We start from the raw sequence: 22,847 nt of genomic DNA, 5'->3' as shown, positions 1-22,847 counted from the left end.
TTAAACAATTGATAATATTGATGTTTTATAGAAAGAAGTAATGCACCAATCAGCTATTGTATATCAAATGTTTTTTTTATTTTGCTACCTAAGTGAAAATAATTCGTAATTTGTAAGAAAGTGATAAAAACAACAGTTAGGTTGTTATTTTATTATTTATTTATTATTTTCATACTGATGAAAAGTACTGTTGTAACTTTTCAATACATCTCCACTCCCCATAACTGTTCAAAACACCTGTCAAAAATGTGTAATGCTAATACAATACACTGATAATACAAAGCACAATACACATTTTTTTCAGTTTTTCCGTTACGTATATGGAACATTTGGTATATGGAACATTATTTAGCAGGTTCCATTCGACTTTATGAAGCAAAATTTGTTAATACACTAGGGTGATGCAAAGCCTCTGGCCATAGCTGTATATCAGGTTTCAACAAGCATTTGTATTGCGTGATAGACAGTCCATTTCAGAGTAAATATTTAACTCTATGGGTCAAATTTTGATTTTTATTTGACATAAAAAATCTGACTATTGATAAAAAAAAGAGAGGGACATTTTAAAAAGTTTCAAAAGATTAGAGTGTCATCATTGGCAATTACTGTATAACTGTGGTCTGCATCTCAAAGAATGTCTAAGTAATTTTAACTTACAGAGCTCAGGACAAGTAAGGAAAAAGTAAAGGAATTAATAATCTGAAGCCGCTCCAATGTCAGATGTCTGAGCAGCACTCTTAAACCAGATTCTGAGAGTAAATAAGGTACATATGGTTTTTGGGGTTAACTTCTCAGGCTAAACCAAGAACCGTGGCTTGAGAAGTATCTGTTATGGCTTGTTCTCAGTATTGTGCTAAAAAACAGTAGCAGCTTTACCTTACTGTACCTAATATTTAGATACAGTTTTAGCTTAATTAAACTGCTTGTTTCCCCAGTTGAAAATCTACACTTAAAAGGGGTTATTATATAAAATATCTTTTGCATTGTAAACAGTCCTTGAGTCTGACTGATGTTGAAACAAGGTCATACTTCATTGAATGAATTTCATAAGGCACAAAAGCTGGCTTGCTGTTTTTCAACGCCGGCGTAAGACACTTGGATCAAACTGTTCAATTGTAATTAATTTGACATTGATGGTTATAAAGCTTCTGTTTGCTTTACAAGTGGTGGTTAGCAATGTTGTATAAGCATGAAGAAGAATAAGTATGCATCTCCTGGTAGCTGGGGTATTGTCTGCAAAATATGTCAAAGTGATTAAGATTGTGGATGGTAATGTGCCGTGTTTCATTTGCATACATTTCTTCCCTAAGTATGTCATTTGTTAACGACTAACACTAAAGACGGAAGGTTTGTGATAAAAGAGTGTAAAGAAAACTCACATTGACATTGGCCATAACAGGAAGTTTATGTTTAGTTTTGAACTATGGGGGCACAGTGTGTTTTTAATGTGCCTTTTAGCTCTGTAGTAACTCACTTTTATGTTTTCAAAACTTAAGTGCATCATCCCAAATAGTGTTTTTTTGTACCTGTACATAAAATGAGCATGGCGGCTATTGTAGGTGTAATCCACACAACATTCTGTTTTATCCTTGTACAAATAACAGTGACACAGAATGTGAGTGAATCTCAATGTGTAGTACAGTATAATTTAATATGTATACCGTATACTTGCCACCTACAGTATTTAATATACAAATAAAGAGGTTGGTCTAAACTTGTGCACATACAAAGCAGGAGAGACACGTACAAATATGTTCACACACAACAAAGTTTAGTGTAAATCAGGGCAGCACCTGGTTTTATTATTCCACAGTTCCAAAAGCAGGTTAGTAAACAGGCAAGGGTCAGGTACATGTAGCAGGTTATCCACACAAAACAGGGTCAGGCCACAAATCAGGTAATCAGAACGGTCCAGGTCAAAACTCACAGGTATCAGTATTTCAGTCTCGCACAAGTATTTCTCTCTCTCTCTCTCTCTCTCTCTCTCTCTCTCTCTCTCTCTCTCTCTCTCTCTCTCTTTCTCTCTCTCTCTCTCTCTCTCTCTTTACTTCTCGCCGCACAATGCTGTCTCCTACTCCTTCACTCTCTGAATGGGGCTGTCCCTTTTTGTATCATACAAATGCCCCATCACTGTGACATCATTTCCTTTCATGGGGCTGTCTGTGAAATGCAGTCTCCACGGGTCGGCCATCTTGTTTCCGGTAACGTGAGGTCATAGTTTGCCAACAAACGTGCCCTCACGTACCTTCCATTAATGACCACTTTTAAAGTAAATATCTACTAGGCTACCTCTCCAGTCAATCAGCAGTCTAATTTATTCCACCTGTGTAGTGTTCCAGTACTTGTGCTTTATACTCATTAGCATGCTACGTTTTAAATATACCACAATTTCTAATGTGCTGAAGCTAAATCTAAATGCACTAGTGTGGGTACTTATGCACCTTATGTATATCCTAGGCAAGGAAGCAGCACAACATATCCGATGTGTCCCCCTGTCGAATACTAGTGTTCAAAGACTAAATAAAGACATGTCAGAAGATTGTTGGTGAATAAACAACTGTGCCAAAGTTATATGTTTGCTCTCCAAAATGATTCTGTATGATTTTTAAAGATACTGCTCTACTATGTTAATACTCCTGTAATTTTTCGATCCGTAGGTTGTATTTGTGCGGTCGAACTTTGACTTAAAATTGAAGGCAATTGTATTTGGTCAGGTCTGCATGAGTTCTGTAACTATGAAGACTACAAAGAGATTTGGTGAAATAGAGATTAACTTATTAAAAGTGATTTGTACGTTGCCAAGCTGGACTGCCTCATCATTTTTTCTCCCAATGTGGTATAATGATTGTATCAAAATACAACAGTGTATGTAGCTACTGGCATGGAATAAGCCTAGTGAAACTCTTGTTGGAATTGATGACAGTATCACTTCTGATCAATAAATACAACACACTTCTCGAGTAATACAGTACCTTCACATTTTTAAGAAATATCTGTATTTTCCACAAATCGTGGAGGAATTTTCTTGAAACTGATTTGAAAATCCTCAATACAGTATGCTTTGTTAATGATGATATGTTTTATGTATTTAATTATTTTGATTTTAGTATAGCCTGTACCCCACTGTCTCTGGTGATTGTGATGGTGGGTCCCTGAAAATTGTTTGGATCCTCATAGATTATGGGTTTGGAAAGTTTCAGATCCCCTGTGTTAGTGTATAGTAAATTAAAATATAATTTGTTTCTCTAAGAATGAATAAGAGAGTGCCCCGTAATAATTTTCGATTCAATTCAATGTCCATTTCATCAAACATGTACACTTGTTAACCATTATATCACAAACATATCAGCTCAGATAACTAACACATGAACTTATCTCTAAACCCATATGCCTCATACTGGGACTGGAGCACCCCTGTTCTGAGTTAGCGGATTGTTCACTATCCATGTCATCCTGACGTGAAAGACTCCCAGAGGCTTGCATCTTACCACAGGATTGAGTCCAGCTGGGTGGGGTGCACTCAGTATACTGATCTTCCTCCTCCTATGTCTATGAATCCTGACCGGCAGAGAGTCAAGGAGGGCATCTCCAGCTCAATCTTCTGATAGAGTCAAAAGCTGTTCAGATCAACGAGTGGCCGAATTGTGACAAGAAACTCATTTCTTTGGCAACTTGAGGGATTTTCACTGAATCTGTAGAAATGAAGCATCTTACAACCAGCTCATACCTTGAGCTTGACACAGAGACCTTTTATGTTGCAGGCCTTTTTTCAGCCCATCCAGCTGACAGCATGTTAGTTATTTGTTTTATGAACCGAGATACCCTTTAGAAAATATTTTTATTGAAATATTTGTATCACACTAATACAGTTTTTTTTATATAATAAAAGGCTCAATATATTATGTATTTATGAATTGTTTTTTAATTTATTTTTAGGCTTACACAAAAATGTAAAAAACAATGTCCTGATTTTTTGTTCATTTTAAATTAAAAAATGATACTGTAGTTAATTTTTCACAATTCAAACACTGATATACAACATAAAGTTTCATATCTGTACAGTTTTTTTTACATTATCTATTGCTGGTTTCTACTAAAATTTCTAAAATTTAAAATACTGTAAGATACTAACCAGTCAGTCCCAGATGTTTGCCTTTATCACAAATACATGTAGAGCAATGTGGACTTTTGCATATGAAATCCAGACATAGGTTAATTGAGGATTACAACTAACCAGATTTCTCCCTTCCCTCCTATAGGCATTTACAGGCAACACAAACACTGAGAGTGTGGTCCGTCATGACCTGCAGCATGCATTCGTTGCTCGCTTCCTGCGAATTGTGCCTCTTGACTGGAATGGTGAAGGTCAGATTGGAATGAGAATTGAGCTCTTTGGCTGTCCATACTGTGAGTATTACATTAACATGTCTTAATGTTGGGGCACGGTGTAGCTTTTCATAGGAAACCTTTTAAAAAACCTTTTTGGCAGATAAGCAACATTAATAATATTTGTATCTAAAATGTTAAGATTTTTCATGTCAAGATGTTGCACTTTGGTAATTGTAAAAAAAGGCTGCAGAGTTGAAAAAATACTTCATCGTCACTAAAATTAAAGCATGCAAAACTGATTTGTGTTACATATAAGTAGGCATGCAAATATTAGACTCAGCTTTCACCAAGATAAAATGATATTGTAGTGTTGGGGACCAACCAAGATAGCTTCGCTGTAATATATGAGCCCTGTTGATGGCTGAAGTGTATTGCTGGCTCCAGGGATCAGCCTATTTGTGGTGTCGCTAGTGCATCAGCACACACAACACCAGTGATGCTTGCTCCAGGTATCAACCAAAGTGTGGCCTCCATAGTGTCTCAGCATGTCAACTGTCTGGAATGGGCTGGGTGGGGCACTTGGAAGGGGTCATCAAGTGGGCACCTCCCATCTCGACTAGCCCACAACACCTCAGGAAGAACTCCCCTCCAACCCCCACCCAACCCAGCCCAGTTTACTTACCTTAGCCATCCATTCCTTTTTATTGATGTTAATTTCCTCCATCACCTCTTTTGAGGTCCCCAATCAGCTTCTTTTCTCCTCAACCAGCCAGTTGCTACTTACCTCTGCCTCCTCAGAGAGAGCCTTTAGTATATGCCGCAATTCCTGTCCACTAAATCCAATATATTATCATTATTATTTGTTTATTTAGCAGACGCCTTTATCCAAGGCGATTTACGGAGACTAGGATGTGTGAACTATGCATCAGCCGCAGTCACTTACAACAACATCTCACCTGAAAGATGGAGCACAAGTGACTTGCTCAAGGTCACACAGTGAGTCAATAAGTGAGCCGGGATTTGAACCGGGGACCTCTTGGTTACAAGCTCTTTTCTTTAACCACCGGACCACACAGCCTCCTATATCTGAGAAGCCGGGTCATGGAGTGAGCGACGAATCCCCGATAATCCACCTCTACTGGATAAACCCAAACTCTCCACCCACGCTGCGCCACCTCAGTGGCTAACTCAGCATAACAGAGATTCTTCCTCTCATATGCCTCATCCACAGAATCCTCCCATGGCACTGTAGCTCCACCAGGTGAACAAGGTGTGCTGAGACTGACCACTGGACAATGTCAGGTTGAGATAGTTGTAGCAAAAATAAGGCGCTGGCCAACATCTGCCTGCATTCTCCAATCTCTAGCAGCCTCCGATTGTCCCAGATGAATCTTAGTTCTAATAACCTTTCCTGTCAGTTGCTCTCTTGATTGGAGGAATGTCGTTCTCTGTGTGCAGCTATTACTGATATTGGAGGCCATCTGTTGATCTTATTACACCATTCTTCTAGTGCTAAAGCATCACAGCACCTGATCGTGATGCCAAGTGAAGCAACCCTGGCTCCGAGCCACCTTACATCCTGTTAGAATGTGTTTCACGGTAGCTGTTGATGAACACAAAGGACATGTAGGGTTCTCTCCTACCCACAAATTCAGGTTCTGCAGTGATGGAAGAACATCATATGTAGCCCTGGTAAGAAAGCTTGTTCACAGGTATCGGCAGCCAATCTTACGCTGTTCCACTTTCTCCCTAATTTCATCTATGCTCCCTGCTTAGCCTGGGACACTGCCTTGACACACCTCATCCTCTCCTCCTGCTTTTGCGCTTCAGTGACTACCAACTTCCTTCTTTCAGCTGGAGATGCTGTGTGTTACCTTGGGGGAGCCGAACTGAGACCAAGGCCTCTTTTTCTCTGTTGTACTTTCCTCATGATATCACTGATACGAAGGGCAGCTTTTGAATCTTCCATGCGTCCTTTGCTGCCCACTTTCTCCCAGTTCTCACTACCTCCCTTACATACTCGTCTACCAGTGTAATTTCCAGCTGAACCTTAGGGCACTTGAATTCCTCAGTTGGAGCTGAGACTGGGAGCTGCCGTTTCCCTTTACCATAGAGTGCTACCTTACAAAGACATTGTGAAACTCCCAGTCAGTTTCTAATGTATGAACTAATGAAGGCTTCCAGTCTCTCTACTGTTGACAGGGAAACCTCATACACAGCGGTCACAGCAACCTTGGAAGAAGACCAAACTGAGGGCACTACTGTCGATCCTCTTCAGCCCTTGCACTGCCTGCTGCCTCAACTCTCTCACTCGGACTGTCCTTTAAATCCCCATTGTACCGCCTCCCGGGACTCTTTACGGACTTAACTGACACTGCTGAATGGCCTCACCATCAATCTAGAACACCTTATCCACTACTTTACCTTTGCTGATGGAGATGCTTCTCGACTTGGCGGGCTTGAACTGTATACGTGCCCATCTGATGTTGTCTGCTTGTTTGCCAATTAACCGATTGGTACAGGCTACTGTTGTAGTCATGGTGGTCATGTCATCCATGTATGCTCTAAGTGGTTGCAGCTGCATGCCAGAATCCAGCTGTTCTCTTTTCTGTCTTTATGACTAACACTCACAGCACATTTCTTTTGCAGATAGAACTGCTTGAAACCTGCCATCACATTCAGTAAATTAAATAACCTTAATTTAAATGTTTTCTCAGAAACAAATACAAATAATGTATTTATAAATTTATTCCAATGTATGCAAACACAGACAAGTATAGTTTAAAAAATAGCTATTTTCAGATTCAGTTTTCCGAATGTATTAGTTTTCTGAAAACTTGATCTTATGTAAAAGTACTGATTAATTCTGCATTCTATCGCAGAACCTGTGTGTGATGTTTATAGTGTCTGTTTGTATTATTGGATGTTTTTGTCTGATGCCTACGCTTGTGATTTTTTGGAACTTAGCTTCTGCTGTTTTGAGAGCCTCTTGGCCCCCCCAAAAAAAGGATTGATCAATTGACAAGTGAGGGAAGTCATTGCATAAGTCATGAGTGTGTGCTATGCAAACTTTCCTTTTTACAAATCTAACATTTAAATCGGACAGACATGTAGATCTGGTTCTCAAGCTTAACACTGTGGTAAATGCTTTGTGAATATGTCCCTTAATGTAAAGTGTTACCAAGCAACTCAATCTCAATATCTGGGTAAAACTACAGAAACGTCTTAGAATAAATATCAGATGATGAAAGACTGCTTACGTATAAAACAATTTAAAGAAAGATAACTTCTAAAATGTGTTCTATACATTTATAAGGGCAATGCTTACTGTAATGAATGTTTTTTTGTTGCAAAGTGTGGGAAAATCATTCTCAGACAAGGCACTGTAGTCCCCTGCCTCTGTTTAATCTAATTTTCTACAACATCTCACACAAATCAAACTGAGCCCTGCACAAAAACAAAAGTGGCAGTTTTTATTATTTTTTTTTTTAAAGAAACCATACTTATTTCCACTTTATATTTAGGGCCCTACCAAATTCACTGTCCATTTTCATAAATTTCATGGCCATAACATTTAAAAAATCTTACATTTCATGGTTTCAGCTATTTAAGTCTTAAATTGTATGGTGGTGTGTGAACAGGCTGGCTGTAGGGATGGTGTCAGGCCAGGAAATAAATGCAAGACACACAGCAACTGCGGGCGAAACTGAGACACTGTGGCGCTCAGTGTTTTATTAACACAAATAAAATAAAAGGCTCAAACAAAACGAAACACTTATACACAAAAACAGCACATTGGCCAAAATAAATACAGACAAAACAGAAAGTGGACGAACAGACAAACAAGTATTGTGCTGGTTGACAGCCAGCACATATAGCAATTATTTCTTATTTTAATTTCTCCTTCTCTCTCTCTCTCTCTCTCTCTTGTTCTCCACTTACGAACACACACAACCCCGAGTAAGTGAAACATTCACCCTTTTATGCAGCTGTACCGAGATTGGATTGCTAATCAATCATTCAATTGGAATCTCGGTACATCTGCACATGAACTACTTTGTGCACTTCCCGTGCTTCTATACAAATACCCCTTTTACTCTGCACGAGAAGTGATTGTGCCATCCTCGTGTCTAAATACAAATATACACTTTATAACACTTGTGCTACATAACCCCACATTATATCCCATGCACCAATACATATACACCAACATTAATACACCACATGCAACATATAAACATAAAATACATACAGGGGCGGGGCACATTGCCATATGGTGTAACAAAGTATGAAGTTAAGAAATGGCAAAATCTAAACATTTAAAGCCCTGAAGTAAAAAAAAAGCATGCCTAACAAAGTAGAAACGCTAAAAGAAAATGAAACTGAAATTCAGAGGATCACTCTGTGATTGTTGCGTTTCTGTTGCTGTTATTATTATTATTTTTTTTAAACTGTCCTGGTTTTAAACATCATTGTATGCAATAGTAACTTTGTATATATTTGGCTTCCAATTTTTTTTACACGATCCACTGCAGTAATGATTGTAGCACTTTTTGATTTATTTTGAGTACACATTTTAAAAGCTAGGTCAAATTTTGACTCGCCTAACGGTGCTACCAGTTGAGATCCGTAGGTCATACTAAACCCGCCTCGGGTGCCCATGTCTACCAATCAGTGAGTAGAGCCCAGTTATTGTCTGCTGTCAATAAATCCTGTCCAGTTCATAATGAGCTTTCTTTTTTAAAATGAAACAAGCTAATAATCATATCAGGAACTTGTAATGATACATATAACTTCATTGGATTTTAGTGCAGGGTAAAAGTACACAAAACAGACTAGATGTCGTGGTGCAGACTGAATTTCACGGTACGTGTCACATGTTAAAAGAGGCAATAGTATGGTAAGACCTCTCATCAACTGTTCTGAATAAAGTAAGCCCAAAATAATTCAGATTGGGCTTTTGTAGTCAGAAAGTGAGACATATGTCAATGATCGAAGGAAGATGAGAATGTGTAATATAAAGTGATTTATAGGTAAAGAAAAAATTCAAGCAGATACCTGCTGGTACACATCTCATCATTATTCTTCACAGTGCAGAATACCTTAAAATACGATAGGCATAGACACACAGCTGAAGAGACAATCAGTTTATTGTACCATAAAGAACCTGGGAATGCTGTTGGAATCTGCAGAAATCTGCCAAGCAATACAAGTCAAAGTAAAGGTCACAGAATGGCAATACTCCACTTTTATTGAGCCTAGTGATTGCCCAGGGCTAAAAGTTTTTATTGCCAAGCATTTAAAAAAAAATCCCATTAACACGACTTTTTCACAAGCCATTTATCACTTTTCCATGTTTTGACATATGAATCACATTTATGCTGCCACAACACTATCATTTAGGACAAGCATTCTATTTCCCATGGCATAAACTTGAACACAAACATTTTTAAAGAACTGTGTTTACACCTTTAAGTTTGTAACAAGAATCTAGTGAATTTTCCTTATAGTGCTCATAAAGGTTGATCTCATCCTCGAAAAGTCAAAAATCTCAACAGAAAAATAATACCTACAACATTTGCAAATAATAATGGCAATACAATAAATGTGGTACATTTCCTTACATGAATTAAGAATATTTTTTTATAAAACACTGACATTAAAACAAACCATTCTAAGATAAAATACATTAGCGTTTCACAGGAGGCAGAAAACAGAGAGATACACTTTGTTCTTAGTTCCAATCTTTCTCTTTATTATCGGTGCCAGAGTCCACTGCTCTGTTCGCTTCACCGCATACACACTTTCTTCACTTGGCAGCCAACATCAGAACAACACATACCAAAGACAGATCCAAAATGGTGGCGTAGCATCTTCTTATAACATTAGCTCCGTCCGTTTATGCAAATCAGGGTACCGCACTCAGGCACATCCCATTGGTCCTCAGCCACACACTAGGACCAATGGGCACAAACAAACAAAAGCCAATGAGGACAGACAGATAACAACCAATGATATCAGACCAGGGAAGACAAACAGGCAGGCGGGTTACATTATACACGGGAATACACACACAAAAGGTAAACAAAGCAGCGGCAGAATTCAGTAGGGAGAGAATAACACACAGCACGTAAACACAAATAGACAGTGGGAATGACAGTACACAAACATAATGCACAAGATTGTTACAGCACAAACAAATTGGTTTGATTTTGGTATACTTATTTAGGCTAAACAACAAAATAAAATTTTCTTGACTTGATTATATTAGAGGAACTCTCATTCATGTTCCGATTTAAAAGACAAAAGAGAGAAAATGCAGGGGTTTGGTGAATTATAGGTATAACAAAGACACAGGGAACTATTTTTTGTTTGGAGTCCAAAATGGTAGCTTACATAAGAACATAAGAACATAAGAAGGTTTACAAACGAGAGGATGCCAATCAGCCCATCTTGCTCATTTGGTTGTTAGTAGCTTATTGATCCCAGAATCTCATCAAGCAACTTCTTGAAGGATCCCAGGGTGTCAGCTTCAACAACATTACTGGGGAGTTGGTTCCAGACCCTCACAATTGTCTGTGTAAAAAAGTGCCTCCTATTTTCTGTTCTGAATGCCCCTTTATCTAATCTCCATTTGTGACCCCTGGTCCTTGTTTCTTTTTTCAGGTCAAAAAAGTCCCCTGGGTCGACATTGTCTATACCTTTTAGAAATTTGAATGTTTGAATCAGATCGCCGCGTAGTCTTCTTTGTTCAAGACTGAATAGATTCAATTCTTTTAGCCTATCTGCATACAACATGCCTTTTAAACCCGGGATAATTCTGGTTGCTCTTCTTTGCACTCTTTCTAGAACAGCAATATCCTTTTTGTAACGAGGTGACCAGAACTGAACACAATATTCAATATTCTAGGTGAGGTCTTACTAATGCATTGTAGAGTTTTAACATTACTTCTCTTGATTTAAATTCAACACTTCTCACAATATATCCGAGCATCTTGTTAGCCTTTTTTATAGCTTCCCCACATTGTCTAGATGAAGACATTTCTGAGTCAACATAAACTCCTAGGTCTTTTTCATTGTTCCCTTCTTCAATTTCACTATCTCCCATATGATATTTATAATGCACATTTTTATTGCCCGCATGCAATACTTTACACTTTTCTCTATTAAATTTAATTTGCCATGTGTCTGCCCAATTCTGAATGCTGTCTAGATCATTTTGAATGACCTTTGCTGCTTCAACAGTGTTTGCCACTCCTCCTTTTTTTGTGTCATCTGCAAATTTAACGAGTTTGCTTACTATACCAGAATCTAAGTCATTAATGTAGATTAGGAATAGCAGAGGACCTAATACTGATCCCTGTGGTACACCACTGGTTACCTCATGGTTACATCATAAAATACTGCCATAGTTTTATCTTCACATTACATTTAGGGGTTACTGAGAATGCCTTGCCTGCTTCTTGGGTTAAGTTACAATTTCCCAGGCCTTGCTGTGGTTTATCAGTCAACTCTAGCTGCAGTTTTTCAGTAAATGTGACCACTATAATAAAGAGCAATCTCCTGTCCATGCGTCCTTCCCATCAAATACTAAAACACGGTATAACATTAGATAATCACTGAATGCTTATCTGCTCTCTCTTTTTAGGGGCCGATGTTATTAACTTCGATGGCCATGGGGTGATATCATACCGATTCAGGTATAAGAAAATGAAAACCCTGAAGGACGTCATTGCCCTCAAGTTTAAAACCTCGGAGAGCGAAGGTGTTATCTTCCATGGCGAGGGACAGCAAGGAGACTATATTACCCTGGAGCTCAAGAAAGCAACGCTGGTGCTGCAGTTAAACCTAGGTATTTATGAAGAACTGTGTCTCTATTAGGGTCTAATAACTTGTCCAACCAAGATAGTATGATAGCTCATGGGATGGCTCAGAACAGTGCAGTGGTAATATACTAGTGTCACACGTAAACCTGTAGTTAATAGTTCTATGAATCTTTTCCCATTTTAAAAGAAAACCTTCCATAAGCCAACATTTTAAATCATACAGTACATCTGTTACCATTGTGTCAATTGTATCATATATATTGATTTGCTGGTTGTTTGATGTTACTTGTTTGTTATTTATATATTTTAAAAATGTTATGGTTTAAAAAATAAATAAATAAAGGATTGATTTAACAGTAACCAACAGTAGTTCTTGCATACAGTAGTCATTCACTACAGAAACGTAATTTCAAATTGATTGTGTGTCTGGTGGCATAATGGTAATAAACTATTATTTAAATATATCCCTTAGTGTTAAATTAATAAAGTATTTTATCAGAAAATGTTAAACCCCCTGCCTTGTAAATTAAAATTCATTGACTGCCTCTTGAAGTTTAATTATCTCCTGGGGGAAAGCATATCCCCAAGGACTGGGTTACTGTCAAGGAACCAGTCTGATTTACATTAGTACATACATCGAGAGGTCTGCTTATTCAATTTCCATGAAACTCTGTAACGGCATTCATTATCCCAAGTTACTGAAATTATTAGAATCTGCAGATATTTGGAGGAACGTGTCTGTATTTACTAATGTCACATTTTCATGTTTACATGCTGTGGTTGTACAGTAGGTCATGGTGATCTGCTACTGCATGGTAATTCTGACAACACATGCCAGCGATATGTATGTTAATGATATGCTTGTTTAAATGTTATTGAACACTTAATTCTACAGATTTTCACTTTTCATTTCCCTGTCTCTTAGGGAGTAATCAGTATGACTCGATATTTGGACACACATCTGTGACGACAGGAAGTCTCCTGGATGACCATCACTGGCACGCTGTCATTATTGAACGATACGGGCGGAACATCAATCTGACGTTAGACAGACATGTGCAGCATTTCCGCACTAATGGGGATTTCGACCACCTAGACTTGGATTATGAGGTAAAAAAAAGATCTAAACCTTTCTATGCTTTTGACCCAAATAAAAAATGTATCCTATTACTAAATCATAAAAAAACAATAGTCCAATCTCTTTCTTATTAGAATGGTTCAGGTTTTTGTTTTCCCTTCGGGTTCATGTTCAATTAGGAGAAGCTTGGTTTGACCACACCAGCTTCTCAACTTCCTTTGCCTTGTGGCTGTGGGATTCGCAGAGGCCAAACCCTTGAACCCTTTGTGACCCTGTCAGGATGTGCATGGTGAAGTGCAGAAAGAGAATGTGCACACTAAGTTCAGACAAAAAACATGCATTATTATTTTAAAAAGCCGTCTGTCAAAATAATAGAATCACCCCTGCTACCAACAATGGTATCAGGGGGAAAGAAAAAGACAACAGTCTCCAAACAAAAAATACAATAATTAATCCATCACAGTGGTGCCACCTGGATCCCTCCATGCACGAAAAGCTGTGCTCTCAACATCAGGTTATGGTGTGGTGCCTGGCTGGGCTGTGTAGTGCTGTGCTGTGCTGTGCTGTGCTGTGCTGTGCAGTGGATAGTGTCCTGGGTCCTCTTGCTGGCTGTATAGCTGCAGCTCCCCTGTCATTCCTCTGCAACGAAAACAAAACAAACACAGAGAGCTTTGGGGCGTCATCAGTCAGCAATGTAAGGTCAACGCTTACGCAGCTGCACCTCTTTTGTGCTGCCAAACTCCACCCCGTGCCAAACTCCACCCCGTAATCAAGCCGGCGCCCCACCTTATCCAATCGCTGCGCGGCCCCCAGCTGATCAGAATGGATTTGTTTAGCAGCACTGCAGCCACATACCCTCCCCAAGGTTTCTCCGCAACACAGAGTTCGGCCATCTCGGAGACTTCACAACACTAACCTTACCAAACATCCTTCCTGGTCGGGAGGCAGACTTACAGCTCAGATTCCTTCTCTCTCCATCACAAACCCTCAAGGAATTTGAGTAAAGACTACCCTTGCTTTCAGAGGGGTACCACTTTGTCACCTTGCAAGTGACATAGAGACAGTGAGTGCCATGTAATTGCATCGGAAATGGTAAAAACTGCGCATTTAGGAGGGAATACTCTGTAACAACTGCCCCACATATTTAGTGTCATATCCAGTTACAATACTAAGGTTTTAAAAGGTATTACTTTACATATGTTTGAGCAGATACCCATCTCTGCTGTTTCCCTTCTAATGGCTGAGTGCTTGCCAACCACTTATCTTGGTCTTGTAATGGTAGACAAAGGGGAACGCTTGTTTATAAAGTCTAAGGCTTTGGGCTTAATACAATACTAATGATTTTGCCTCTCATTTACATTATTAATGGGTTGCTTTGTCCCTTAGGTTTTTGAGGTCCATGCTTTGTCTTTTCCAGAAATCTATAGTTGTCTGTCTGAGACCTGTACTGTTTCAAAATCCTTGATGGGAATTGTGTGTTTCTAACATAGGTTGTTTTAACTGGTTTTAGTTGGTGGATCTCCAAAGAAATGTATTTTACTTTCTTGGCTCTGGGAGACCTGACTCTGTGTACAGATGTTGACACCAGACTGATGTATTATCACACATTCACCTACATAGTACTCATATTTTCACAATGCAGCTCCCATTGGTGAATACAATGCCTAGTGGTTTGTTCTGTCTGAGAGCACTGCAGCTTTGACTTACAGATCTTAGTTGTCATTCGACCCACTAGCATGTCAGCGTGGTCTGATTTATCAAGTTTTTCAAAGGAATACCTCTTAACAGATAATCATTTACATGATTTATTTGGAGGAAGCCTCATACCAAAGCTGTTATTCATATTACTGTGTAGCTGACATTACAAAACAAATAGTCAGTCAGTCTCAAATGAGGAAAATATCAAATTAACTCTAAAAGGGCTGGTGGAATAAAATGGTGGTTATTTTTATGCTTCATGAAAGGCTTGCTGCACAACTGTTCATTGTTACCACCTTTAATGATTATCCTGTGTAAATGTGCTTTTTTACATGTTTCATAAATCATTTCTAATGTTCTAGACTTTCTTTTCTTATTTGGACCAAACTTCATAACTTTTTCACTGCCAATAGAACACTACCTCTCCTGAATTCAGTGGTAAAAATTAAAACGTGTTCTATTACAATGTTTGCTTAAGCATAACAGTGATAAAAAAAACAGTGACTTGGATGGTAAATAAGAACCCTTGGTAGTTTATGAATGTGTGTTTCGATGGTGCCCTGTTAATGAATGTTTAACTCACAAAAGCCAGCAACAGGTCTTTAAAGCCCAATCGGAGTCCCCTGTGCTCTACACTTTGCTGAACTAAGTCCCTTTCCAGGTAGAATCTTGGTTTACTGTGAGAGGTGAATATCATACCTGTATGTGAAAAATGTTTCCTCTAAATACTTGAAGACCAACATGGAGAAGAGGGCTTCTCAACAGTGTGTAGCTTCAGAAATGTTTCAAAGTTAAGCAGGGTCATCTCTCTTTCAGTAAGAGGTTAAGCATTTGAAAACACATAATCATTACTGAACTGCTTCTTGTGTTCTTTTACAGCTCAGCTTTGGAGGAATGCCTTTTTCTGGGAAACCAAGTTCCAGTAGCAGGAGAAATTTCAAAGGTTGCATGGAGAGCATCAACTACAATGGGAATAACATCACTGACCTTGCAAGGAGGAAGAAGCTAGACACTTCAAGCGTGGTAAGAACTTTGTATCTTGTGTGATACAAAGTATCTGAATGAAGATCAAAGGAATATCATTGCCTGTAGACATTTGAATGTGGGTATGCCAGAGTTCTGTCTGGGAGGATGTAGGAATGTTCTCTTCTTTGGGTTGACTTAACCTGAACATACTGTACACTAAGTCATACATGAATACATTAGAGCAAGGTTACGATCTGTTTGGAGGGTATAGGTAAATTAAATATTTTTTTTAGAATTTGAAATCACTATGGTGATTGGAATCATTGGCTATACAACCTCACAGGGCTTACTGTAGAGATCTACCAACTCCATATACTGCCTAGGGGTATAGGAATATATTTACCTCTGTTTTATTAAAAAAATATTTATGAGGAAGCCTATAATAAGACTGTAATATTTCAGTGTGAAAAATACATTTGTGAAAAAAATGTAATACTAGTTCCAAAAGTAGTTTATTCTTTTTATTATAATTGGGCTCAGGTGGACTCCCAAGTACTTGAACATGCTCCGAGTCTTGAACATCCCTGGCGATTGATCCAGAAAAGCTGCCGGTTGTAGCCCTGTGCAACTGGCGCGAGAGGAGGGAGGCCAGCTACATACTACTGCAGGGCCGAGTCTGCGTACAGGTATCTCTGCAGGGTCTGTAGTCGGAAGGTGTGTACCTGGCTCTTGATGCACACCAACCCTTGCCATCCCTCGTCCAGAGGGAGGCACAAAACCCCGACAGAGACCCAATGCGTTCTGGCCAAGAAGAAGTCCGTCAGCTTCCTCTGGTCCCTGGCCACAAACTCAGGGGGCGGGCTCAGGATGGTGAGTCGATGCCATCAACGCCACCAGCTGGTTGATGACCAGAGCCCTGAAGGAAAGCAATTTCAGCAGAAATTGTCCTCAGTTGGCTGCGACCGAGGTCTCCGCGGGGCTCTGGTGGACTCCCAAGTACTTGAAACTGTCTGCGCTCCACTGAAATTGCAATTCCAGTGGAGCATGACAGGAAGGAAGTCCACCCGCCAGGGACCTACTAGTAACCCGGAGCATTTGATCCGTGAACTGACAGGACTGCCCTCGTGTCCGGCACACCGAATACCATCCCCGTGAGCCTCCTGTGAAGGAGGCAGAGGAAGGGCTCGATGCACAGCGCGTACAGTTGACGTACAACTCTCCTGAAAGCGAGGGGTGCGGTCAGGGACCAATTTACCTTTAAAAGGCACTCGGCAGAGGCGTACAGCATTCGGTAGAGGCCGACAAAGCGTGGCCCAGATCCGAATGCTAGCAGGGTTCCAAACAGATACTCGTGATCCACCTGGTCGAACGCCTTCTTTTGGTCGAGAGACACAGGTGCCTTTGCGCCCTGCTTGAGCTTAGGGCACTTCTTTTTCTGCTGCTCCAGTTCTTTGCAGTGGTAGGACCGCATCTCCTCTGAGGAATAGAAAATGATATAATTGGTCCCCTCAACCATGTCCTGCACTTGCACAAGCACAAGTGCAGGGAGGGAAAGAAAAAGACAAAAACAGTGTAGTAGGAGTAGCAGTAATAGTCCTATTTAAACATGTTTTAGTTACAATATCACCTTAAACCGGGTGCTAAAAAAAATTATTTAGCACTCTCAGACAGAGGAGGCTAACAAGGAAAGATACTTAACTACATTTAAACAAAAAGACATTTAAACATGACTGCAAATTACATATTAATTCATAAAAAATGTTCCAAAATACATTTAGAGCCCTCTGGTCAGTAAAATTCATAATAGACTGCATGGCACACTCCAGACTACAAAGAAATAACCGTATGGCATAGACTTGCATTTCGTGTCTTATTTCATTGCTACACTTACTAACATGTAAAACACATTGTGGGATACACAACATCTAACAAGTATCAAGGTTCTGATCTGAGCACAACCTGTGCTGCCAGATACCTTCTCAGGCTGTTAACTTTGACAAAGTGGTAGTGCATCTGGGTATCAGAGGAAAACAAATTGTGTCTCTTCCTCTGGCAATTTGATATGCTTGCTATGTACAGTGGAATGTGGGTTATAATTCATACAGAGATAATGATATTTAAATTCAATAAATCACACAGAGTGAAGACTTCTAATACCAGTAATTTTGCATACCGTTATAGCTTTCAAAAAGTGTGAACAGTTTTGTGAATGTTTCAATTGCAGCAATACACTACATAATTCACAATAGTCAGGAACAGCAAGCTCTGAGGATGTTTTATAAGCACAGGGATGTTCATGTCTGCATGCAGTGAAATAAAATTGGTGCATTTCCTATATTGAAAAATATTACAATGCTCAAGAGCGCCAGCTATATATTTTGTTTCTATGTGGATACTGTAGATTTTTGTTTATGTGCACACTTCTGCAGGGAAGGGGTCATTCTAGAAGAAGAAGTATATTTAAAAGAAAAATAAAAAGCACAAAAAAAACCTAAATCTTGAGAGCGAAGATGTTCTGACATTCTAGTTATTCTTTATGTCCTGTTTCTATTTTTAAATTTGAAAGGTTGTTGTTGCGTCTTATCAGGCAGTATGCACAGGCTTCATTCAATGCTGTGTATAAACAGTACTGTGTATGATAAGAAGAGATTGAGGGAGATGGCTATGTGGATGCTTTGAAAAAATATCCAGAAATCCACCACATTCTATATCTTCTTTGTATTAAGGTTTTAGACAGGAGTTACTTTACCTGAAGTTATGGAGAAATTGGATATTGCATTTCTCTTACCTGATTGATGCAAAAGGCTTCCATGTCACTGAAAGCTAGAAAATGGAATTCATGTTGCATCACATATTTTTAAAGTGACTATTTATTTTCAGTAGGGTTACAATGCAGTTAAGAAGAGTTGTTTTTATGGTAAATGGATGGTTGTAATTTCAATCTGCACAAAAACAGGCACGGGTCTAGTTACAGCTATATCAATATTTCTACAAAATATTACAAAGTAAAATTTAAACAGGACACATGTAGCAATAATTATTATTTTGTAACATGTTATAACTCCTCTATAGCAGTTTATTTTAATTGTGTTTCAGGGTAACCTGAGTTTCTCCTGTGTCGAGACCCATGCAGTGCCTGTCTTCTTCAACGCTACCAGCTACCTGCAGCTCCCCGGCCGTGCCAACCAGAATGAAATGTCTGTCAGCTTCCAGTTCCGCACATGGAACCCCAGTGGCCTGCTTCTCTACAGCACCTTCGCTGAGGGTCTTGGGATGGTGGAAGTTGACTTGAATGAAGGCAAGGTCAGCGCCCACATTAACCTCACACAAACAAAGAAAAGCCGAATTGACATTTCGTCAGGTAAGTCTGATATTTTTTGTTCTCTGTTGTAGATGATGGTCATTAACCCTTGGAAATACAATATATGTAGAGGATACATGAATCTAGAGTGCTTTATGCAGTAGGATTCAATTGCATCGTGTAAAAACAATCTACATTTCCCTGATGGAAAATAGAAAATATTTTATTTTAATAAGGCTTGTCCCTTAAACCGGGATATTTAACTTAAACAAAGCAGGATTTTAAACTTAGTTGGGAGTAGAGTAGGGAGTAGAGCATAGCGGCCAAAAGCCTGGTTACCCAAGGGCTTAATTCTAGAGGAGGGGGAAACCAATAGGCTAAAGTTAGATGACCGTAGGGAATGGGAATGTACATACTGTATAGTTTTAATGGTTCAAATTAGTATGAAGGTTAGTACAGGTCAGTCAATACAACACTGGATACTAAATATGAAATAATTAATACTGTTATGTAGTCAAGCAATTTGATTGATGTAAGACTGTAGTGCTACAAGACGGTGGTAGGATGCAAATGGTTATGGAATGGTTTCTTGTTATCCCATTACATGCACTGCATTTGCAATGTCACAAATCATTGTTCCAATTCAACTGGCAACAATGTCAGTGATGTTATCTAAATTTCATTGATCATTTGTTTCTGTCACAAAACTCTGTATTGAACTCTAATGGGTTTTTTACTGCCTGTATGACTTCAACAGCATCGTAAAACAAAACAAAATCAGGAGTCTAAAACAGTTACAAGTTACAAGTTTGCCATATTGAATGCATATCTTAGTTAATCATATGTGAAGCATTAGTTAATCAGAGTGAAGCATCCTAAATGCAGGTTTAGAAAGTTCATCCATAACTTTAAACATTTAATCATAATGTAAAAGGGCTTGATCACTCTAATGGGAATAAATGATGGGACACTCAAGTATCCCAATTTTCAGAAAGACCTTTGTTATAAAGTATTTTAAAGTACTATCAATCTAATGTGGAAAGATATTTGATGACTGTTTAACAAATGTCACATGAACAGTCCAATCGTTTGTTCTAAAGAAGGGGGAAAAAATGGATAACAAAATATTGTTTTAATATTGTTTTAAATGCCTGTGACAGGTTGGCAAAGGGTCTCAGAGATAGTAGCTGTGGTTTTATGTGCTTGGGCGCTGTGAACAGGCTGGCTGCAGGGATGACGTCAGGCCAGAAAGAAACACACAGACAGACAGTACTTGCAGTGAATCTGAGACGCTGCGGCGCTCAGTGTTTTATTGTAAAATAAAAGGTTTAAACGGAATACAGGACACGGCACTTGAGGCCAAAATAAATAGACAAACAAAACAGATTAACACTAAACAAACAGTGGACGAACAGACAAACAAACACGGTGAGTAAAAATAAACACACAAGTATCGTGCTGGTCCTTCCAGCATGAAATAGCAATGGTATGCTTTGCTTTAATTTACTTTACTTTAATTCTTACTTTCTCCTTCTCCACACCCATTCACCACTCACCAAACACACAACCCCAAGTGAGTAAAACGTGCATCTATAAATACTGTTGTGCTGGGATTCAATTACTAATTAATTATTCACTTGAATCCCAGCACGTGAACTAATTCTGTGCAACCCCGTGCTCACATACTATTACATACTTTAAATGCACGTGAAGTGAAGTGCAATCCCCGTGCCTAAATACAATTATGCATTTTAAATACTCGTGCTCATTACCTGCATTATATCCTGTGTACCAACTACAATACACCAACATTAACACACTACATGCAACATATAACACACAAATGCACACAGGGGTGGGACACATTGCCACAGGCGCGCATTTATTAGACAAAATAAAATAAAAAAGACAAAACACACAGCTCACAGAGCCAAAATAAAAAGGTTAAACAAAAAAAGTCTCGAACACATTTTTGTAAGAACTTTTATGTAAATAATCTTTTGGAAGTAAGTGTGTGACATATTTACAGGTAAACCTGGGGGCTACATAATAGTGTATAAACATTAATCATATCACATGACTAAAGGTCTTTTGTCCAATGTTGTCCAAGGCTTCGTGGAATCGATGGAGGCACCTCCAAAAACATGAAATAAAGACTTTTATCCTTACTGTTTTCAACATTGGACAACTGAAGAAGTTAAAAAAAAACTAAACAAACAGCGTAGTGCAGTTTAACTCCACAGAAAAATAAAATCTTGCACTTTTTGGCCAAAAATGAACCAAATTTTGCTGTGCGAGCAGAACCCTGAACTACTTTTTATTGCTTTCATTACTCTAAAACCTATAGAGAACAATAATAAACTGAGTAATGTTAGCCACAAACAAATATGTGAGCCCTCTTTTAAACATTTACTGAACAAACAGGCTGTCCTGGAACTTGACAGCACCTCTTCTGTTTTCCGCAGGCATAGGAAGTTTCCTTTCAATCCTCTCCATTTCAATTACATCAATGTCTTCTAGAGGTGGCTCTGTGAAAACTCTCTTTTTTGTCATGAACTTCACTCTGAAGTATGTTTCATCTTCCTGACACACACACTCAGAACCCTTTCAGACTCTTCTTCCCTGCATAGTTGACAACCAGCCAGTCACCTTGGGTTATGTCAAAAGGCTCCTTGTGCTCTTCTTCATAATTTGTTTCTGCTTCCTCCTCCTCCTGCCCCTGTGTTTCATCAACCAGCAGTGATCCAGGTGTCACCTGATTATGGGGAGCACCAGCTTCCTTTTCTACAGTGGAAGGGTCACCATTTGTATCAAGATCTTCTACACCGATGCTTTTTCCTGCAATGACATTAACTCTCCTGCATCTGTGTCTTTTTGGGGCAGGTTCACCTTCACTCTGTCTGTGGAGATTTCATGGTAGAAAGGCGCTCCACCACATATTCAGATACTGTTGACCCCACAGAGGTGTCACGGTCTTGATGTCCTTATCCTGAACTGATAGTAACCTGGCCATCACTGGAGATGGATTCATTGGGTATATTCCAGTTTTTGCAAAGCCTGCCTTTATATTTTGCTACTGAGGTAGACTTGCGTCTTTCTCCTTTTTTCCAGGAAGTAAGAATTTCTCTCCATATGCGCTTCGTTGGCCTGAAGTATGCTACATCAAGAGGCTGGCATAGGTGGGTACTGTTTGAAGGGAGATAGACAAATTTGATGTCATTAACCCTACATGCAGTTAGAATAGATGCTGAGAAGTGGGAGGACAGGTTATCTCCAATCAAAACTTTTGTGCCTTGAAGTCTTCTCCAGTAAAGAAGAACTGATGAAAGGAACCAATCTTCAAAGCACCATGCATCGAACCAGCCACTCTTGATACGGTTGTAATGTGCTCCTGGAAGTCCACCATTGGTCCAGGTATCCCATATATGCACAGCTTTGTACACAATATATGGATGAAGAATTTTTCCTTAGGCAGTTCCTGCAAACATAAAGCTGGTGGAAGTCTTGGTGGAGTTCATTACACTTTCTGGGTATTTGGTTCCACGTCTAAATATATAAGTAGCCCTGCCAGGGTCATCAGAGAGGTTGGTTTCATTATAATGTATTATATTATCAGGAGGAATGCCATCAACAGATTCGTTCAGATGAC

General features: G+C 39.1%; 1 protein-coding gene across 1 annotated transcript in view; it reads left to right on the top strand.

Annotated features, from left to right (window-relative positions):
- LOC117394379 (contactin-associated protein-like 2) overlaps positions 1–22,847 on the top strand; it is a 545,795-nt gene that overhangs the window by 278,564 nt on the left and 244,384 nt on the right. The window contains exons 4-8 of the mRNA XM_033992589.3: positions 4,260–4,407; positions 11,978–12,181; positions 13,081–13,265; positions 15,811–15,954; positions 18,994–19,258. Of these exons, the coding sequence (XP_033848480.1) occupies positions 4,260–4,407; positions 11,978–12,181; positions 13,081–13,265; positions 15,811–15,954; positions 18,994–19,258 (946 nt within the window). The remainder of the gene's footprint in view (positions 1–4,259; positions 4,408–11,977; positions 12,182–13,080; positions 13,266–15,810; positions 15,955–18,993; positions 19,259–22,847) is intronic.

The sequence above is a fragment of the Acipenser ruthenus genome, chromosome 3 (assembly GCF_902713425.1).
Source record: "Acipenser ruthenus chromosome 3, fAciRut3.2 maternal haplotype, whole genome shotgun sequence".
In the NCBI taxonomy this organism is placed as follows: Eukaryota; Metazoa; Chordata; class Actinopteri; order Acipenseriformes; family Acipenseridae; genus Acipenser; species Acipenser ruthenus.
This window is presented reverse-complemented; position numbering and strand designations above follow the sequence as displayed.